The sequence below is a fragment of the Colias croceus genome, chromosome 12, assembly GCF_905220415.1.
Source record: "Colias croceus chromosome 12, ilColCroc2.1".
NCBI lineage: Eukaryota > Metazoa > Arthropoda > Insecta > Lepidoptera > Pieridae > Colias > Colias croceus.
The window spans coordinates 7,873,370-7,894,665 of NC_059548.1; the positions used below are offsets into that span (position 1 = coordinate 7,873,370).

Sequence of the window (21,296 nt, forward strand, 5' to 3'; positions counted from 1 at the left end):
ATACAAAAAATAAAATTTAACCACTACTGTACTCTCTGACTAATATATAGTTATCTGTGTACTGTACATTGGAACTCAACCTCAGTGGCCCCTTCAATCTTAATTTTTAACTTGTGCGTAGTAATGGTAACAATAAGAGTTGCATGCCGCTACTAATAATAAATCGATCGTCGCAAGGATTTGCCTAATCAGTCCTTGAATGGGGTTCTTTATTCGTTCAAGGTACGAGCCTGTATACACACTGTATACTTAGTTACTCTGTCTACGGTATACACTCTTTGCACAACTCTTTGGCACAAGCTGTCTTTTCAACAATGACATTGAATGACGATTGACACTGTGACACATGGCAATTGACATTTGACAATTTTGACATTCTTCTACACAGTTTTTCAGTGGCTGTGTTCTTGAAATGTTGTGTATTTAGATTATATTTTTTAAAGAAATTTCGCGGAAATTAATTTTTTCGAAAACAAAAAACATATTTTAGTGTATGGTTTCGGGATAAAGTTTGCAGAATATAATTGTGCAAAGAAAGTTTCGTCTGAGAGATCGAATCTCGATCCTTCTTATTTTGTTGTCGTCCTTTACATGTGCAAATCCTATGGCGTCATTATCGTTACCAAAAGTACTTCAATTGAAGAAAAACAGCTTGGATGCTGAACGTGAACACTTCGAAAAGTTTCAGGTACGTTATATTTACAACTTTTTAATTTATAAATATGTACCTAATCATCTTACCTTACTTTATATTAAACTTTTGGACATAAACTTCTTCAGACTTAAATTGTTACAGTGTTCATTGAGAAGTGACTAAATTATATAAAATCCTATCTTATCTGGATAATTTATGCAATTTCCAAATATAAAGTCACTACATTTGAAATTATATGCATAACTTTAGAGAAAAGTTGTTAATTAAGGTTTTGTTTTTAAATATTTGAATTTTTTTAGGCTTCAAACTCAAAACGAATTCTAGATATTCATAGATTGATTGTTTAATAATTAATTCATTTGAAGTAAATATCTTTTAAATTTGTAGTACATGTAAGTGAGGGTATACAAAAATCATGTCAGCAATTGCGTGTCAGTTGGTTATAATCCATACTATTAATAATATAAATGCGAAAGTAACTCTGTCTGTCTGTCTGTTACTCAATCACGCCTTAACTACTGAACCAATTTGCATGAAATTTGGTATATAGATATTTTGATACCCGAGAAAGGACATAGGATAGGTTTTATCCCGGAAATCCTACGGGAACGGGTTTTTCTTTGAAAACGCGGGCGAAGCCGCGGGCGGAGAGTTAGTAGCTAATAAAAATAAAATAGCTGCTAATCCACCTTTCATAGTCAATCCATGTTACTGTATTGATATGTAACAGTACAGACAATATATTGTAAACCCCTTAAATATTGCTGATAAATTCCAGAATTAGTATGAGTAGTGGCATTTTTTTATTTTTTTTTGGCGGCAAACGTTCAATCCTTGTTTATTACATAAAAATAATATAATAAACCCTACTCAATAAGGCATGTTTATTTCTATTAGAGATAAACGCTTTGAAGTTAACCATTTTACTCTTAAATACTTATCCTGCTTTTGTTGCAAGTTTTGTAAGAAATTGACAAAGATTGAATGAATGTGTTTTGATTGAAAAAATGAAAGAAAACTTTTTTTTTTTTTCATTTTTAAAAGTTAATGCATATTAAAACTTCAAGTAAATTCTGAATACATGGTAACATCAGGAACCGTTTTATGCCATCGATCAGGTCAGCTATGTTTCTCCATCAATTGAATAGGTATCTGTAGTAAAGCTGGAATAAAGTTTGCAGAATAATAAATATAAATATTTGCTGTAAATGTGCTCTTATCTTAAACAAAGCACTTGTTTGTGTTTACAAATCGGCACTATCTTTAAGGGGGGTTAGGCGGTCAGCGAAAATTCAGCTATTCGGGCCTGAGGTAAGCGGTGAGGGGGTCCGCGTTTAGTATGGAATCAACGTGCTCGAAACTAAAAATCGTAAGCGCCATTCACATTTTTATCAAAAAGTGAATGAAAATATTTAGTATTTTCAAAATCTAAAACAGTCACGAAATCGACAAGGTAAATACCTATATATTTGTGATTTTATACGAATTATTATCGCAAAATACGGTTGTAATGAGCATTTATATGATATTTTAGAGATAACTTCAGGAATTTTTTTTATCGAGCAAAATTTTTCCAATCGTGTTTTGGAAACAGTCATCCCATCACACATACGTTCTGTAATACATATTAGAAATTCCAGTGCGAAAAAACTTCTATATTTTCAATTATAGCTCATAGAAAACAGTCCATTTTGCCGTGTTCACCTACTAAGGGCCCTTAAGCACTAATAGTTTTATTAATTCCTAAAAAAATACAGTTCTATAAAAATAGTATTCAAAGGTTTTCCTGTTTATGACCACTTGTTCATTACTCCACATTAGTTACATTGAAAAGGGAAACTTTTTATCTATCACTTCTAACGTATTTCTTTGGCCTTGACATCAATTACATAAGCAAAAATACCTAAAATATTGACTAACATTTCACATAAATATGACTAATTGTGAATTAGCGATCGCCTTTTTTCCGGCGTCAACGATTCGCGATAAACAATATTCCACTTTATCGTTCACTAGATAATGAGGATAGTCTGATAACATATCAGCAGCCAGCGGCTCGCCATACTTCTAGATACTTTCAATCAGTATAGTTTTGAGTGTATATTTTTAATTGGTAAGTCAATATTTTCTTTGTGCCTTATATTTTGGTACTAGTCTGAAATTTTCGTGAAAATAGGTCCGACTTTTAATTGAAAGGTTAATTGAAATAGGAAGAACAAAACCGTATCCGTAAATGCTCAGTTTGTGTATGATTGTTTGTTTTCAAGGGTAATCACAAATCTTTACACCTGATAGCTATATATTATAGAATTATTCGTTATTATCATAACGTTATATAAATTTCTTATTCTTAAGTTATTCTTTGTACATAATAATATTTAAGTTAACTATTGACACATCGAAAATTATTACAATAATATTCCACATAAACGTACGATAAGTCCACTATAGCCGTACTTATTATTAACACAAATGTTTTGTATATTTAAAAGTTGAAATAACACATTCGAGAGAATGGGATGCTAGCTACAGCTTTGATTGCCGGCATCCGCCTACACCGCACCGCTACAACGTATCTCGTTCCCGTTACGATCATATCGGAGTTGTTTACGTACGATAATATTTGAATATCTACGTGGTTTTTAAATAAAACATGCGCGTGGTTTAGAAAAACTAACTTTTGTAGGGAATAGAACGTGCTTATCTTTACTTCGCTTTTGGCTTCGATGTGATTTTGATGCGTTTTGATATAAGTACCTATTTACCTATGATATATAAAAGAGCTAGATACGTTACCCGCTCTCTATTTTGGCAAGAAAAAACTCAGGTAAGTGCCCGAGTTTCACTTAGTCACGCACCATTCAGCGTCGTGGCTGGACGTTCTTTTTATATTTTAATCGGCAGTTGTTATTACGAAGTACATGAGTGAGACATGTATTATGTCTCGTGCGTGAGAGTGAAAGAGAGAACAACTGTTAGTAAGTAGGTATGTATTAATTACGCTGTTTTTAGTGCAATGATGTTGGCGTATGCCGCGTCTACTAGTATAATAATAGGTCATTGCCTATTTACAATATTTTTGTATGGTACCTAGCTAGGTATGACCCGGCAAACGTTCTTCCGCTTCTTCATTGACAACTTTTTTTCAACCTACTTTCTCATTAGGGGTATTAAAATAGTTCACGATCTTTTCGTTTTTTTTTCGTATTATCGTAAACATTAGCCCGAATAATTAATACAAAAAATATAATCGGTCATGCCGTTGCGGAGGAGTTTGGTTACCAACATTATGATACGAGTATTATAAGATTCTGTCAGTATTATCTCAATTATGGACGTATTAAGAGAAAACATGGCTAGATATTATCGTTTTCAATTCACATGGCTTTTAAGAGATATCTCCAGAGTGAAAAACGTGGGAAGAATCAAGAAACCATGAATGGCATGAACCGGATCGGAGCGTGACTGGATAATGTAAGTAATGTAATAGCAATTAAATGACTTTACATTTATGATTAAGATTAAAATGGTATAGTTCCTATGAATTGCTAAGAAAAATAACGGCGGAACAATATGCCCACACGTTTATAACTTTATAACAAAATGTGTACTACTTTAACAAGCATAACGACTAAAATTAAATTTAATGCTGTCATTCTTGTTTTATCATCTAAAGGAATATGGCTTTATAGTTTATTATGATAATTGGGTTAATGATAATTGGGTTTTGCTATGAAATTTATATGCAAATGTTTGTTACTTGAACCGTGAACCAGATACCTATAGCTCAAAATGCTAATCACATTAATTATTATCTGCCTCAGCTGCAATTAATTTCCCGTGTTTTCACTCTAAGGCCGCGTTTCCACCTGCAAGAAAACTTCCGCGAGAAATGTCCGACAGTCTGTCTGACAGCAACTTGCAAGTCTACTTGCAGGTGGAAACGCGGAATTAGACTTGCAAGTTGCTGTCGGACAGACTGTCGGACATTTATCGCGGAAGGTTTCTTGCAGGTGGACAGGCAGCCTAAGCGATAGCTATAAGCTAAGTACGTAATTTGTTGTACTTTTCTTCTAATTTTCAATCAGTAGTCAATAGACCTAATAGCTAAACTGTATTTCGGAAATCTATTCTACAGTGCATAATATGTAATTCGTAGGGATTCGCAAATATATACCTAGGTACCTACTGCAAAGATAAGTGATCCAAATTTTCTATTGTTATAATAATATGTTATGTAAATCGTTATAATATTATTTAGATTACGTAATCGCTATAAGGCTTCGACTCATACAATTATGTATGTGTGTATGCCAGCAAAAAGAATGCCATATGTAAATGTTTACTTGCATCTGCATTACGTATGAGTCATGTGATATATCTCGATAGTCAACACATATTGTATCAGGGCGTTATACAGTATACTTCTGATATATAGGTATTAGTATATAATATTTAGTAAAGTTATATTGCACATGGTCATTTCTTAATGACTAGCTGAAGGTGCGAATGTGGTATTGTCAAGGCTAGACGTAAAGAATTGATATTGTAGGCTTTTAGCATTCATTACTTTGTGTCGAAGGTAAAATGCCTGCAAAATTTTTGTATTTCTTATACCTATGTATCCAGGTGCACGAGACTTTTATGTACTCGAATATTGTGATATAAATAATGTTAACTATAGCAAAGAAATGAGTTTACATGATTTACGCGGCACTTAGGGTAATTGCGCCTGTTCGCGTCCACTTAGTGCAGTTGGAAAGTTTGAAGGAGAAAATAAAAATGTTCCAGAACAAATTTCAACGCAAAATTTATGTAACGTGTTCATTACATAGTCTATTTTAAGATTTACTTTCGATTGTGTTGGAAATATCATGTGGTTTTTATTTATCTAGACAAATAGCAGAATTAGGCGTTTTACCCAGTTCGCGTCCAAAAATTCCAGTTTGCGTCCACCCGTGGACCAGTTCGCGTCCACCAGCTTAGAAAAGGAATTAAGAGTGTTTTGGGTGATATTTTATCAGATAAATGCAAATAAAAATTAGATTTTAATGAATTATTTATTTACGAATATAGCTATTTAATAAAAACCGGCCAAATGCGAGTGGGACTTGCACATCGAGGCTTCCGTATTAACCTGTTTTTTTTCGTATGTTTTAACTGTAAATGATTATTTTTTCAATGTTTCCCTTATTTGTGCTATAAGACGTTGCTTCGTACCAAACTTCAAGTGTCTGTATTCACGTAAAAGTACCCTGTAGGTTTTGATTCCCTTGCGAATGACGAAATTTGCGAAAATTTGCAGCATAAACGGCTGTATCTTTTGAATTCTTTGGCTTATAAGTTTGATTTTTTCACTGCTTCAAGGGACCGTAGATTTGAGTATTCAATATAAATTTCAGCTTTTTACCTCCACGCGTTACTGAGAAAAAGGGTCTTGACAGAAAGAAAGACCGGCAGACGGACATACTGACGGACGGATATCAAATTGATGATCAAGTCTCATTCAAAGAATACCCCTTTTAAAATGAAAAAATAGCATCAAAATTTGCTAATTTTAATGAAAATTTAAATTATCAACTTGTGGTCTTAGTCAAAAATTTACAATCTATTTTAAATTACATATTTTAACAAACAATTCATTGCTACGTAATGAAAAATAATGTGGACGCAATATGTTCTATTGTTATGCACTATAAGTATAGTTTGCGCCCACCGTGGACGCAAAATGGAAGTTGTACAAATTCGGTGTAGTAATTCGCGTCCACCTTATTTTAGCTATTAATTGTAAAAGAAATAAGCTGATTTATAATCCATACTATTCCATGTTTTGTTAGCAAAGTAAAGAAACAGTTACATATTCAAAAATTCACATTTAACAATAAGATACTTACCGTCAAACGCGACGCTGCGCACTATTTTTTTTTCAAAATCCCGCGCGTTTTAGCTCTCTCATTTAATAGCCAAAATTAACTATTTTTTTTAAATAGGATAGGCGGTCTGCAGGCATATTTTGAATATGTGTGCATGTCTCTTATACATTGAGGTATTATCGGAAATTTTTCTTATTACAATTTTACTTAAAGTATACTTATTTTCGTGAATTTTCTAAAAGATGTCCGCAAAATGGACGCGAATAGGCAGGTGGACGCGAACAGGCGCAATGACCCTATAAAAAAGGGAATTAAGACTGCCAGGGGTCACCACTGTGGAGAAATTCCTCTTTCCTTCCTCTACATCTACAATTAATGATGCGAAATTAAATGAAAATGTGACCTGAAGTAAGTCTGATTCAAATTCAAAACGAAGCAAAGGTGCGACATGCGGAACGTAAACTAAATCAAAAGAACTGTTTTGTTCTCATATACATTTTATACAGTACAAGGAAAATTCGTATAATATCGCCATAAATTCGGCGTTGCAATGCGCATCACAAACGCATGTAAATTGTAACCGACTATCGCTCATAGCGGTAGAATTTAATTCGGAACGAATCGGGGATGTCTCGCGATAATTTCAAGTGATTTTTATTCGCAATTGGACTGAATTTACGTATATATACTCAACTACAGATTATCTTTTATAGTTGAGTATTATTCGTACGTACGTACGTTTGGTTAAGCAAACACTTGTTTTAAAGATTTTTTGCACAACTACGAAATCAATGGTAACCACGTCTGTCATAATATTACAGAAAATAATTGGGACGTATGTGAAGGATTTCAGTCAATCTATACTATATTACTAGCTGTTCCTCGCGGTTTCACCTGCATTGCTCCGCTCCTGTTGGTCTTAACGCGAACGTGATGATATATAGCCTTCCTCGATAAATGGGCTATCTAACACCGAAAGAATTTTTCAAATCGGACCAGTAGTTCCTGAGATTAGCGCGTTTAAACAAACAAACTTCTAAAAACAAACAAAGTTCTTTATAATATTAGTATAGATTATAAAGCCAAAGAGTTTGTTTGTTTGTTTCTTTGACCTTGGCTTGAGCGATTCGTCATTAAAATTCAAACACAAAAAATAAGATTTGCACTCTGTGTTATTTTTCAAGTAATAATAATTGTTAATAAAAACTGTTCATGTCTCAAAGAATAAGAAATTTTGTTGAACTAAAGATCCTCAGAATCACATACATAACTAGTTACCTACATTGAAAAGTGAAAAAATTTGAGACGGTTTAAATTTTTAATAAAATACTAAAATATTATATAAATAAAATATTATAATATAACTTTTGTTTTCGTTAAAAGAAATGTTTTAGAAACACAGGATGTAGAAATTGAATTAAATACACGATTATATAATTTACTTTACGTGAAATATAGGTACAATAATATTTATATCTAAAGTACCTAAATAAATAGTGAATGAAATGCGAATATTATCTTAAATTTCTCTTAGAATTTCTTAAACTAGTTTCTCTAAGCTAAACGACATCAGCTTTCTCGTATTACCACTTTACAACATTCATATAAAAAAGGAATGTAGTATTATAAGCCTATATATAATATATAAATCGTTAACGATATAAATGTGCAAATTCGGGTAATTTATGACCCCAGAGTTAGATAAACACGTTGTCGCATCAAAACAGGAAACATGGTCCTTTCCACAATAAATAGTTGTACTAACTATTATGGATATAAAATTTATTCTTCAATAGTATGACTTTCATGTGCCCAAAGTTGCAAATACAGAGGTCAGGGTTTCGAAACTATAACAACATTGTAAGGACCGTGAATGACTTCTTTCATGCGATGAATTGCCCTTTGTGCGCAAGTTCTTCGCTTATCCTCTTCCCATCTCAATATATCCTTTTGAAGTACAACAACTATTGTGGGTCAGCCGTCAGATAACTCGTTTGTCCAACATGGCATAAACAGTTTTGCAGTTTGTACATTGTTCCCTGTTTGTTCTAGTAGTATCAGATGATAGTGATGTAATGTACTGACTAGTGCATCCGCAACACGGGTTCATCTGCTGCGGAAGCGGCCGGAGGACAGTCACCGACGGTGAACGTCCTCTTCCGTATTAATTCTATCACTATTGTAGTTTTAGCGTGGATATTGCTGTATTGTGAACATTCCTATTGTCTAGAAAAGTGGTATGTAACTAAATGAATGGTTCAAGTTTGAATTAGTTATCAGATCGGCACGTAGGAGACTCGACTTCCATGATTTTCTTGTAGTGAGGTTTGTTTATTATGTGTAATAAATTTATTAAGAAGTTGGATAAACAAAGTAAGTAGTACAAGTACGTCACAATGAATTAACAAAAAATTCTATTTTATTTATAGCTAGAGTTAATTTTGTGACACCCTCAACGTCGCTTGAATTTACAAAAGCTTAAGCGAACCAGAACGCGTGTTTTATTACGTAAATATTTCCTCAAGTATGCGTTATATCAGCGCACTGCTATCGTTACGGTTACGCATAATTAGCACTTGCTTCACACCCGACGTGGGCTGCGATAACAGGCTGTCGACAATCAGTGCGTGGAAGCAAGCGCCCTGTCACAGTGTACCGTAATGTGGTCAAGTACCCTTTGGTAGGTGGCGCTCACTGGGCCATGATGGGCCATTGATAGCGGTTAAGGTTTCATATTATGTTCCAAATAATTATAATAAAGCGGGTATCATATTACAAACTTCCGTTGTATTAAACCAATTATTATTGTCACAATTGTTTACGTAGTAACTATTTAGTATTGTGCTATTGTGTCTAATCTTAGGTATTGAATATGCTTGCGTTTTTAAATATTTATTAAAATACATGATGCGCTTGATATAGGTATGGAAGGAGCAATCTTCCACATGTCGGACTATTATAAATTATAAGTCAGTCATTGAATTAGTTTTACTGTTAAAATGATTTGATGAAACTGATAAAGTTATAAGATGAGCTCTAAAGTGTATTCACCTAGCAACTACTGTATATTATGTAATCTAGGGGTCATCTATAAATACTTCAAAGAACAATTTTATCCGACTTACAATATTACACAATCACAATGGAGTGGTTGTATAATCAGTGTTACATCCTTAGATACACGTTCCTTATGTTTTGAAACAACAGATTATCTGAGGTGTAAACAGGTGTAAACGTATTAATTTTTTTCTAATACTTACGTTTATTTTTAATAACATGAAAGAAGGTTGCAATAATTTAACCTTATAAAAAGGAAACACGAATATTTTGTTAATAAAAGACTTCAACAAAAGTTTAGGTCAGCTATAGTCGAGTTTCATATTCACCTGAATGGCTCTATTGTTTCATAATTTATGTTGATATTGTTTGTGTTTGCTTTAGTTAACCAACTGCTTATTTCAACATCTAATAAAATTAAAATTGTGCAACATCTATTTCATTTATTTTATTTATACCAAGATATTTCCACACAAAAATATTATTAACATCTAAACTAACAGATCGTGTATAAAACCATTTTATTTTCCTGTCATAAGGTTTATTTTTAGACATGCAAATTTTTTACTCTACCTTCTCTAAGATAAGGCTATTTTGTTAGTTTTCTTTGTAGGATATAAAAAATAAGAGTACAAAAAATATATTATTTGTTTCAGGTAAAACGTCAGCATTGATTTTTCGCTGACATTAACCGTAGGTATCAGGTAAACAAGGCCTCGGTCGCTAAACCAATTAGGCAGAGATGCCGTAGATATCCCCAAGGGGATATAACACGTAGAGTAATTAGATCTTATTAGCTTATATGCAATATATTGTGAAGATATCAATAATTATTATAGAATTTCACAAAAGTGGAGATGGAAAGTGGGAAGATCATTTTGGAAAGCAAATAGTTTCTTATGCCGAATGTTTTGATTTGGGGATGTTTTATTCAGCATTTTTTTTATAATCGTAGTGAACATTTTTTAATGATAGAAATCAGCAAGTCCCACTAAATTTCATAAGTTGATGCGATGCGACCCAGATGAGTTCTGTAATCCAATATTATTTTAAACATTGTTGATTTTATTGATTAAACTTACGTCTCATTTATTTTCTTTGAAATGAATGTCTTATTCTATTGGAAAAGCATGTATATTTTAATCACTCTATTGTTCATCTGCCACATGTTTCATTGTTAACACTTGCATGAATTCGTACATTAATACAATCTGAAACAATTTTGTTATTTCCTTCAATTATCTTGGTTGATCTTGTTAGAATTTCTGCTTTGAATTTTGAATTGTTGAGATTTTTTAAATATTTTATACTACCCACATCATTGTAAATAAATATTCTATGTTCGTTAATTAATTTAATGCTATTAGTCCATTGAATAAAAAGTTCTAGAGTGCGTGAGTAAGTAACGTAAGATGTTTCTTCGAAAACATCTCAAGAGTACCTAGGTAATAAACATAATAAAACTCCGGGGCACTAGGAGGAGCCCCGGAGTAGGGGGAGGGGGGAAAAGGTCCATTTTTTTCATTTTTCGCTTAAATCTAAAAAACGGTACATGTAAGAGAAAAACTTTGAAGGAAAAGTTGAAAGGCCATAAAATTATCCACAAGTTTAACCTTAATCATTTTTTCCTATATCCTAAAGTTTCTGAGTTACACACAGTAAAAAATGATTTTGGCTCAAACAATTTCCCCATACGATCAAAAAATATTTCATTCTTCCAAAAAAACTCAAATGTGCAACTTATGACCAGTACTGATAGATTGCTCTTAATTAGGTCTATAATTGGTAAAATAAACACATTCCTCCATGGAAGCCTTTAGGAGGAATCGATTGTCAAAATATTATATTAGGGTAGTTTGAGTTACTGAACTTGATCTTTTTATTTTTTTCTTCCAAAAAACTCAAAAGTGCAACTTTTGACCGGTACAGATGAATTGCTCATAATTAGGTCTATCATTGATAAAAATACCAGATTCCATCACGGAGGCTTTTACGGGGAATTGAATTTTATTAGGGTAGTTACGATACTTGAACTTTTTATTTTTTTTCTTCCAAAAAACTCAAATGTGCAACTTGTGACCGGTACAGATAGATTGCTCTTAATTAGGTCTATAATTAGTAAAATAAACACATTCCTCCATGGAAGCCTTTAGGAGGAATCGATTGTCAAAATATTATATTAGGGTAGTTTGAGTTACTGAACTTGATCTTTTTATTTTTTTTCTTACAAAAAACTCAAATGTGCAACTTGTGACCGGTACTTATACATTGCTCTTAATTAGGTCTATCATTGATAAAATAAACACATTCCTCCATGGAAGCCTTTAGGAGGAATCGATTGTCAAAATATTATATTAGTGTAGTTTGAGTTACTGAACTTGATCTTTTTATTTTTTTCTTCCAAAAAACTCAAAAGTGCAACTTTTGACCGGTACAGATGAATTGCTCATAATTAGGTCTATGATTGATAAAAATACCAGATTCCATCACGGAGGCTTTTACGGGGAATTGAATTTTATTAGGGTAGTTACGATACTTGATCTTTTTATTTTTTTTCTTCCAAAAAACTCAAATGTGCAACTTGTGACCGGTACTGATAGATTGCTCTTAATTAGGTCTATAATTGGTAAAATAAACACATTCCTCCATAGAAGCCTTTAGGAGGAATCGATTGTCAAAATATTATATTAGGGTAGTTTGAGTTACTGAACTTGATCTTTTTATTTTTTTCTTCCAAAAAAACTCAAATGTGCAACTTGTGACCGGTATTGATAGATTGCTCTTAATTAGGTCTGTAATTGGTAAAATAAACACATTCCTCCATGGAAGCCTTTAGGAGGAATCGATTGTCAAAATATTATATTAGGGTAGTTTGAGTTACTGAACTTGACCTTTTTTTTTCTTCCAAAAAACTCAAAAGTGCAACTTGTGACCGGTACAGATAGATTGCTCATAATTAGGTCTATCATTGATAAAAAAAACAGATTCCACCATGGAGGCGTTTAGGAGATATTGAATTTATTAGAGTAGTTAGGTAAAATAAAAAGCTTTCGAATTTTTCACATTTCATGGGTTGTAGCTCGAAAACGGCTGCGAATAGAAAAAAATGATTGAGGTACAACTTGTAGATAATTTTATGGCCTTTCAACTTTTCCTTGAAAGTTTTTCTCTAACATGTACCGTTTTTGATATTTAAGCGAAAAATGAAAAAAATGGACCTTTTCCCCCCTTCCCCCACTCCGGGGCTCCTCCTAGTGTCCCGGGGTTTTAGTATGTTTATTACCTAGGGACTCTTGACATGTTTCCGAAGAAACATTTTACGTTACTAACTCACGCACTCTAGACCCCCCTTGGAGGGACTCATTCAATGGACTATATTGTCAGGTTAAACTTGTTGGATCATGGTTATTTATAATCGATTATGTAGTATCTTATACCTTATCGTTTGTATATTCCTTCTTCATTGTAATTCAATTAAGATATTTTAATCATTTAACCATCCCCTAGTCTCGATTCTGGTACCACTCACTGGCCAGGTCCGCTAACAGCACTAACATTGTGCCGCGTGTTTGCTTCCAGCGTGGCACGTCACAAAACTAATGCATGCAGCTGACTCTCCACACTAACACGCTATGGCGACACCTGCCGATAAACGCTTCCATCAGCTGGTAAGTTACATTTACTCGCCTCTATCTTGCACGTGGACCTTCATTTGGCCCTGTTTTTTTATTCTTATTTTTACCTGAACGCATCCGTAATTTGGTGTAAACTTTGTTATAGTTTACGTGCTTTTTGAAATTATCTTCAAGTAGTATATATTTTGGAACACATTTAAATGAGTCACGATGTTAAAATAAACAGACTTCCACAAACATGCCATGTGTGTTTTGTATCCACGAAGTGTCCCCAGAGCAAGTTATCCGCGCATGTTTAAATTCACTTCACTATCGCTAACATATCAAATAAATGGAGTGTATATAATATATGAAGTAAACTTAATTTCCTAAACGTCACGGTACGTTTATGTTTTCGGTATGCTTTATAGATTTTTTTTTAAATATCGTCTTGTTAGAAAGAATGAGGAAGGGACAGATATGTAGCAATTTTTAGAAATATGTATACAGAAACACTGTAGATTTGAGATCATTTGCAATCGCAGTCTTAAAATTACATGCCGTGTCGCGCATTTAGTTATTTTATCATACAAAAATAATATTAATTATTATCATACAAATTATAGTCTTGTTGCCAAGAACTAGTAATAATTTTTATAAAGTTAATCATGCATGAAGTGTGTGCACTTCAATTATTTCCTTGTAAATGAAGGAATGAAAAAACGCGGCATATTGCAGTTATTACGTATTTAGTACAATATGTAATTCGCTGCTGGTTTTTTCCATAGATTTTTTGCAAAAGATGGGAAAATTTTAATATGCCTATGCCCTATATGCTAAATTGGATGAGGTGATTATGGTAATTACACATTTTATCTACTTGACACGAAGAAAGTAAAGAGCCACTGCAGAATTCTTTGTGCTCGAGTTAAAGGAACATTAGCACAAAGATAGACTGCACTCGAGTGCACTTTCAGAGCTCAATCGTCTGAGTCTCTAGAAAACTCCGTTGGCATGAATTATGCTGGATTTCAAAAGTCTTAGCCTATTTTCTGGAGTAGTGCAATTTTTTGTGACGATGCGTTAAAAATTGGACCATAGAATTTCAGTTTTGTAAGTATATCAAAGATGGACATAATTATTCCGAACGAAATTGAAATTTTAATTTGAAGTTCAGACTATGTAATTATAAATTTCCACTAAATATAAAACAGTTCCATAAATATCAACAACACCACCACGTAATCATATAAACAAAAGCACTCGTGTTCTTGGTAAACATAAACTTGAAACCGAAGGATATAAATAAAATCCAATTTTGAACATCTGTCTGCGTCGCTGTCTTGGAAGTGTGGTATGTTATTGTCCAGTTTTATACGTTGAGTTCAGACGGGACTTTCCGAGGTCATGAATCACTTAACAGGTAATTAATAATGAATGTTACGTTACTAATAAAGCTATTTTTCCACAAATGAATTGTTACGTACGCGGTGCGATTGACGAGAATTAGTAACAATTTTGCGCAGTTATCTTTCTGTTCCTGCAAATGTCCACTCGTCTTTAAAACAAGTTTTTGGCAATCTTCAAATCATTTACTCGTAAAATAATATTAAATGAAATATTACCCAATGTTATCACTTAAATTATTTTAAGGTGTGTAAAGTCCATTGCACTCATATTTTCGTTGATAAAACGCACTCCATATACATATATTTATTTATTTATTTATTAATACTTTATTGCTCTTAAAAATTACAAATTGAGACTTAATCTAGGATACATTGTAACAAACGGCGGCCTTATCGCTAAATAGCGATTTCTTCCAGACAACCGGTTGTACAGAGAGAAATTAAATAAAGGATAGGAGTAGGGCAGAGCATAAATAAATATATGAACAAAAATAAAAAGAAGAAGAGTTATAAAAAATGATATAAAATAAAAACAGCATAATATACAAGCCACAAAAATTAAGAGATTAAATAATATACATACACACAAATAAATTACATGCATATGAGAAGAGATAAAAATAATATAGTTAATATATATACTAATAAAATATATAATATATTACACATAATATATACACTAGGGTAACTGAGAAAAATAATGATCACGAACCATATTTTTAAAAATATTCAAAGATTGCGCCTTCTTGATTGGTTCCGGCATATATAGTATACATGCATACAAATTTTGTTACAGACATTAGCCATACAGAAGGCTATGAATGCGGTCGAAACACCGGTCAAAGAGAAACATGTACGCAGCGCTATCATCGGTACCTTCCAGGAACAGAGTGCCATCACGTATTGGGTAAATATTATGTATTTGGTACTTGTACATGTGTCTGAAGATGAACATTTGGTAAGAATCAGACCTACGGTTATCAAAGCATATGGGAATGTTTTAATTAATGCCATATAAAGTTGTATAATACTACAATCTGGATATTAACGTTGAATAACTAAATGTAAGTGGATTCTGCATCTAATGCCTTTGCGATTAAAATAGAGATGCGTCATGTTGTATAAATATACCACAGATACCACGCGATGTCCTGTTCTATACATATAAACATTCAACGAACTCACTCATGATGTTTGTAAATATAAACTTGAACCTACGGATATAAATCAAATCTAATTTTACACAGCTGTTTGCAGTTAACAGTAAATCATTAAATAAATGATTTCTTGGATATTCCTGTGCTAGCTCTTTACATTTTGATTCAACATATTATAAATGGAAATTCTGTACTTTTTGTTCAAAGTACTAAGGCAGATTGAAATATTTAAAGATAAAAGCTAAGTAAATTTTAGATTTTCTGGATCCATAATATGAATAAAAGTTTTTTTATTTATAATCACTCAAGAAGATTAAGATAAGACCTATTCTATTATTTAAAGTTTTCATTGTTACCTTCTAAGCTTCAAGACAGTGGGAATATCATTGATTCCCTTCCCGAAAAAATCCTACGAGTGTAGCTATTCTATCTAATCCTTTTAATGTATTCTAGATGGTGGCCATACGACAGCCCCTACAAGACAACCGAATTGTGGCATGGAAATTCTGTCACGTGACCCACAAGTTGCTCCGCGAGGGGCACCCTGCGTGTCTCGATGACTCGCAGCGGCACATTGGAATGATCGAGAATTTGGGGAAGTTATGGGTAAGTAGTAAGTTTATGTGGGGAATCATGCCCTTTTTTTGTGTTTCAAGAAAGCATGTAGCTTTGGGTAATACACTTGCGTGTTCCTTTGACGTTGATATGTACATACTTAATTTTTTTATTTATATTTACTACAATTAGAGCCATTCTCTATCTAACCGGTACAAAACAAGTTTCTTATTCGACGAGACAAAAAAATGTGTTCACGAAAATGTGGAATATAAAATGAAAAGCATTATCTAGGTGACAAAGTTTAACAGGCACAGTGATTGTGTAAAAGATTAGAATTGCGAGTAACAATAGGTGAGCCACGCCGCCAAACTGTGTCAGACTATTGCGAAATGCATTTTAAGCATTGTGTTTATTTGATAATATTTCATGCTTAGCGGAATACCTTTGAACTATGTCTATTCATTTTCATATTCATTGAACTATGTCTATTCATTTTCATATTCATTTTCATTAATTGATTAGAGAACTTTGATGTAAATAGCAAATAACGTAATCTTGGTAAGTAATTTATTAAACAAATTGAGTTCATTACCTACGATTATTTAGATTTCCTGTTGGCCAATTTATTTTTATAAACAATTTTTGCCGCAACATTTTTTGAACATACTATAACACGAACACCAATTTATTGAACACAATAGTCAGAATGAGAGAATCCAATGCGGCAATAATATGAAGATACAAGTTACAACTTACAACACATTCTCAGAACATACCCTTACATACCCTTAATAATCTTTTCACTAGCGGTTACCACCGTATTATGACTTCCAGAAAACAGGAGGTTTGAAGAATTCTGTAAAAATATATAGATAATCAGTGTATGTACGCAGATGCATCTCCGCGAAGGCTACGGCAGACTGATCCATCTCTATTGCACGCTTCTGCTGAGCAAGCTCAAGTTTCACGCGCGAAACCCGCGCTTTCCCGGCAATATGCAACTCACGGTTGAGGAGTTGGACGCCATTGCTGAGAATGATGTTAATAACTAGTGAGTTTTGCATGTGTTTTATCTTTTAAAGTACATATCGAATCTTTTAAGTCTTTAAAAGTACCTTAAAGCAATTTCAAACGATCTTAGTTAATCGTGTGTTATTCGAGTTTTCCAGGAAAAAAGATCGTTATATTTATGTAGACTTTTTTTTCAGTTTCCAGCTATGTGTTGAACTGTTCGACTACATGGATGATATCCTGAATTTACAATCAGCAGGTTCGTTATTTTCTTAATTTCTCCGCCGGTGATTCAATTTAATTGTTAGTTAGATCTCTAATGCAGACTAGTCTCTATTATTTTGTTTTATTCAAACATTACAATTGTTTGAACGATTTTATCCATATACCTTCATTTCCATTTTAAAATTGCTTCTATCATGCCCTATCTTTTCCCGTAAATTCTGTGTTAAAATTTGGATAAATTTGCTCACCCACTTTTGTTTTGTGTATTTCCTATATTTTAAGGGTTGCCTGGTAGAGATCGCTATCTAGCGATAAGGCCGCCTTTTGCTTGTTTTATATTATGTGTTGTGTGCTTTTCTTCTTGTATTTATTTATTTCTAAGCCATAAAGAATTTTTATTCATTCATAAATTTGCAATTATCTTATAGCAGTACCCACTCGCACTTTTTACCAATAATTTACCTGCAATTTAATTTTGTCTCCAGTATTCGACAGTCTCGGCAACGCAAGAGCGAACTCAATGACAGCGAGTGGGCAGTGCCGGTTAGCTGCCCTAATCCCTTGCGCCCAGGACTCGTCTCACATCTACGATTGTAACGTGCGGCTTCTGTTCCGGCTACACGCCTCTTTACCCGCCGATACATTAAGTGGACATAGAGAGAGGTATGTGTTGTGTGCACTTATCTTTGCAGACTAAATATAAAAAAAACGTGTGGCACTCGGGGACTGCCGCGGTAAAGCTATTTCATGCTATGCCTTCAAACCACACCTCCGCCCGTCGGTGTGGGGAGCGTGAGGTTTTTCGTTATGGAATTTCTAGATTCGGTCCCCGCGCTCAAGGCCCGCGATAGAAGCTATGCAATAGCTTAATAATATAAGTGAAATACGGTGAATACTTTACCTGAAGGTTGCCTGTTAGAAATGGCTTTGAGCCATAAGGCTGCCACTTGTACATTTTGAATGGTTTTGTTTTTTTTTACCGTATTTATTTACTCTTTATTGTACATAAAGAGTAAATAAATAAATAAATACAGTTCAGTGCCCGGATTGCCGCGCTCAGCCCTTGCGCTCAGGACTCTTGGCACATCCATGATTGCAACGTGTACTTATTAAATTTGCATTTCGATTTTCTTGTATAAAACTTCTTGTAGATTGAAAACGGTTTAATTTTCTACTTTAAAATAAAGAGAATAGCAAAAAACATTTTTTTTTACTTGACCTATTTTTCGCTATAAAAATACCTGCTTACTGATTGAAATTTTAATATCTTTCATACGCTTCACGATCCACCCAGCCAGCTGTTTACTTATATTTTATTCAGAACAGACATTTTCCAACGACCTTTTGTTTCTCCACTATTATTAGCATTTCCGACTTATTTTTTATTTATTTTTATAATTGTTCAGGTTCCGTCAACAGTTCAAAAAGCTGAGTTCGTTCTACAAACACGCAAGCAGTTTACAATACTATAGGAATTTACTCACACTGCCAGTTCTACCGTCGAATCCGCCTAATTTCTTATTACAGGTAAATCTTTATTATAGTTACAATTAATATATCCATTTTCCTATCCAATCCTGTACTATTTTTTTTTCTATGTGATGTCCTAAATGGTAATGGACAACATGTAGTTAGTATATATTTCACTCACACCATTACCAACTTTTAGATGTTTTATTGACAATTATGAATATTAAACTCAAACTCAAACTCAAACATTTTTTTATTCAATTAGACTTCTTCCAGAAGCACTTTTGAATCGTCATTACATTCTTTAAATTTACCACCGATTCGGAAAGCAGTATTAAATTCATAATACCAAGAAACATCTAAACAAGCAAATATTTTCAGAGTGACTTCGGTACATATGTCGCACCAGTGGTGTCAATACCGGAGCCGCCACCTGATGAAGTAGACGCTATTGGATCTTTAATTGACACTTCCGAAACAATTAGCCAGGTAATAAATCATTATTTTAGATATTATGCGAAATTCACACAAAATTAACACTCCCTTACATTAAAGTAGAAAAGAGATTAAGAAGAATGAATTTTTACTCGAAAAAAAGTACCTAATTATTGTTTTTTTGAAATCACGAAGACTTAAAAAATCCAAATCAATCGATATTATTAATATCGTATTCCATATTAATCAACTAATAGCAGCCAAGTACACTGTAGTACACTGTAGTAGTAAATACACAAGTTCACACGATTTTACGCTAAAATGACTCTTACACCCAAGACTATAAAGTCTTTTTTTGCCTACAGGTATCAACACCACCGCGTCACGACTCGCTAGAAACGCGCGCCACGCCCTCGCCCGCTCCAGACCCGCTGTTAGAGAGAGACCGTCTTATTGACCATCTGCAGACTGAACTTAAGAGAATGCGGTGAGTTTTATGACAAAAAGCAGCCCTTAGGGCGCTTTTCCACCAGAGATGTTTTATGCATCTATGCTGTGAAACTATGTGACCGTTTTCACAGATACTCTTCATTGATACTAAACTATATAGTGTGAGAAAAAATGTGCTATAAAGATGATGCACACACGCGAGGAAGATGCGAAGCTCGAGCCAAGCGACGTGTCTGCCATATAAAAAACGTATCTGAGTTGGATACATTTCCACAAGTGCTATATGCATCAGTGAATATGATTGGTGGATATTAAACGCATCCACAGCAATATAACATAGCACATATCTGCAGGAAAAGCACTCTTAGTGCTAAGATGTATAAAATTGACCAAGTTTTTTGAACAGTTTATTACTTAACAATTATTAAATCATGCTATTTTCTATGGAACAGGACAGAAGTCTCGCAAATAGTACAAGAACGGAACACAATGTTAAGCTCGATGCGGGAACACTGCGCAAGAGTTGAAACACAACTGCATGCCGCTAGGGTATGAATAAGTTTTAAAATTTATGTTTTTTATTACAAAATATTTGATAGAAGTTTTAATATCTAATAAACTATTTCAGAACGAACTGGAGGAAGAAAAACAAAAGGCTGATATTTTGGCCGTTGAAGCGCCAGAAATTAAAAGTAAGTTTTATAGTTTTCTATTGTCGAAATAATACGTTCTTGATTTTTTCTTAAATGGAAATGCCTTAATTCCATTAAATCATAAACTAATGTGTTTTAGAAAAGCTCAGTGAAACGGAAGAAAAAGCGAAAGTGACAGATGAGAAGTTTCAAAAATTAAAAGGTGCTTACACGCAACTACGTGAAGAACACATCGCACTTATTAGACAGGTACATTTAGTTTCAACTGTTTGCTGTGTTGTTATTATATTATGTCTGTATTGTTTAAATAAATAAATAAATTTTATGTTAATATTACCACTTTTCAAAGGACTTAAAATGCAATTTATTCGTTATTTTCCTCATTCTTAATACAATAATATCATTACATTACTATCATAATTTAATTTTAAATGTAAAAAAAAAAGTTTAAGTAAATTTTTTTTTGGTCTAGAAAGCCGAAGTAGACAAGTTAACGTCCAGTTTACGTGCCGCCGCTGCGCAACACGAGAGTGCCAAGATGATGTTACAACAGCAGTTAAATGATCGAGTGAAGTAAGTATACGTGAAACGGATTTATTTACATTTTACACTATGAATCATTTATGAAGTGCAACTTTAACGAGAGAAAATTTTCAAGTTCGAGTCATGACGATACCGTCTCGTGATGGAGTAAGGCGACGATTTTGGTATCTTTGAATCTTGCCAAAG

General features: G+C 33.4%; 1 protein-coding gene across 7 annotated transcripts in view; it reads left to right on the forward strand.

Annotated features, from left to right (window-relative positions):
* The first annotated feature begins 390 nt into the window (after nucleotides 1-390).
* LOC123696105 (huntingtin-interacting protein 1) overlaps nucleotides 391-21,296 on the forward strand; it is a 28,674-nt gene continuing 7,768 nt past the window's right edge. For 5 of the 7 annotated variants that reach the window (XM_045642122.1, XM_045642123.1, XM_045642126.1 and 2 more), the window contains exons 1-13: nucleotides 391-688; nucleotides 15,405-15,515; nucleotides 16,219-16,371; nucleotides 17,217-17,374; nucleotides 17,532-17,593; nucleotides 18,045-18,222; nucleotides 18,966-19,086; nucleotides 19,411-19,518; nucleotides 19,830-19,951; nucleotides 20,367-20,463; nucleotides 20,543-20,606; nucleotides 20,707-20,816; nucleotides 21,040-21,140. In XM_045642122.1, coding sequence (XP_045498078.1) covers nucleotides 605-688; nucleotides 15,405-15,515; nucleotides 16,219-16,371; nucleotides 17,217-17,374; nucleotides 17,532-17,593; nucleotides 18,045-18,222; nucleotides 18,966-19,086; nucleotides 19,411-19,518; nucleotides 19,830-19,951; nucleotides 20,367-20,463; nucleotides 20,543-20,606; nucleotides 20,707-20,816; nucleotides 21,040-21,140 — 1,469 coding nt within the window. In that variant the 5' untranslated portion in view covers nucleotides 391-604. Of the gene's footprint in view, nucleotides 689-13,164; nucleotides 13,254-14,011; nucleotides 14,909-15,371; nucleotides 15,516-16,218; nucleotides 16,372-17,216; nucleotides 17,375-17,531; nucleotides 17,594-18,044; nucleotides 18,223-18,965; nucleotides 19,087-19,410; nucleotides 19,519-19,829; nucleotides 19,952-20,366; nucleotides 20,464-20,542; nucleotides 20,607-20,706; nucleotides 20,817-21,039; nucleotides 21,141-21,296 lie in introns of those variants that run through there. The other 2 variants (XM_045642124.1, XM_045642125.1) reach the window with 2 other exon arrangements.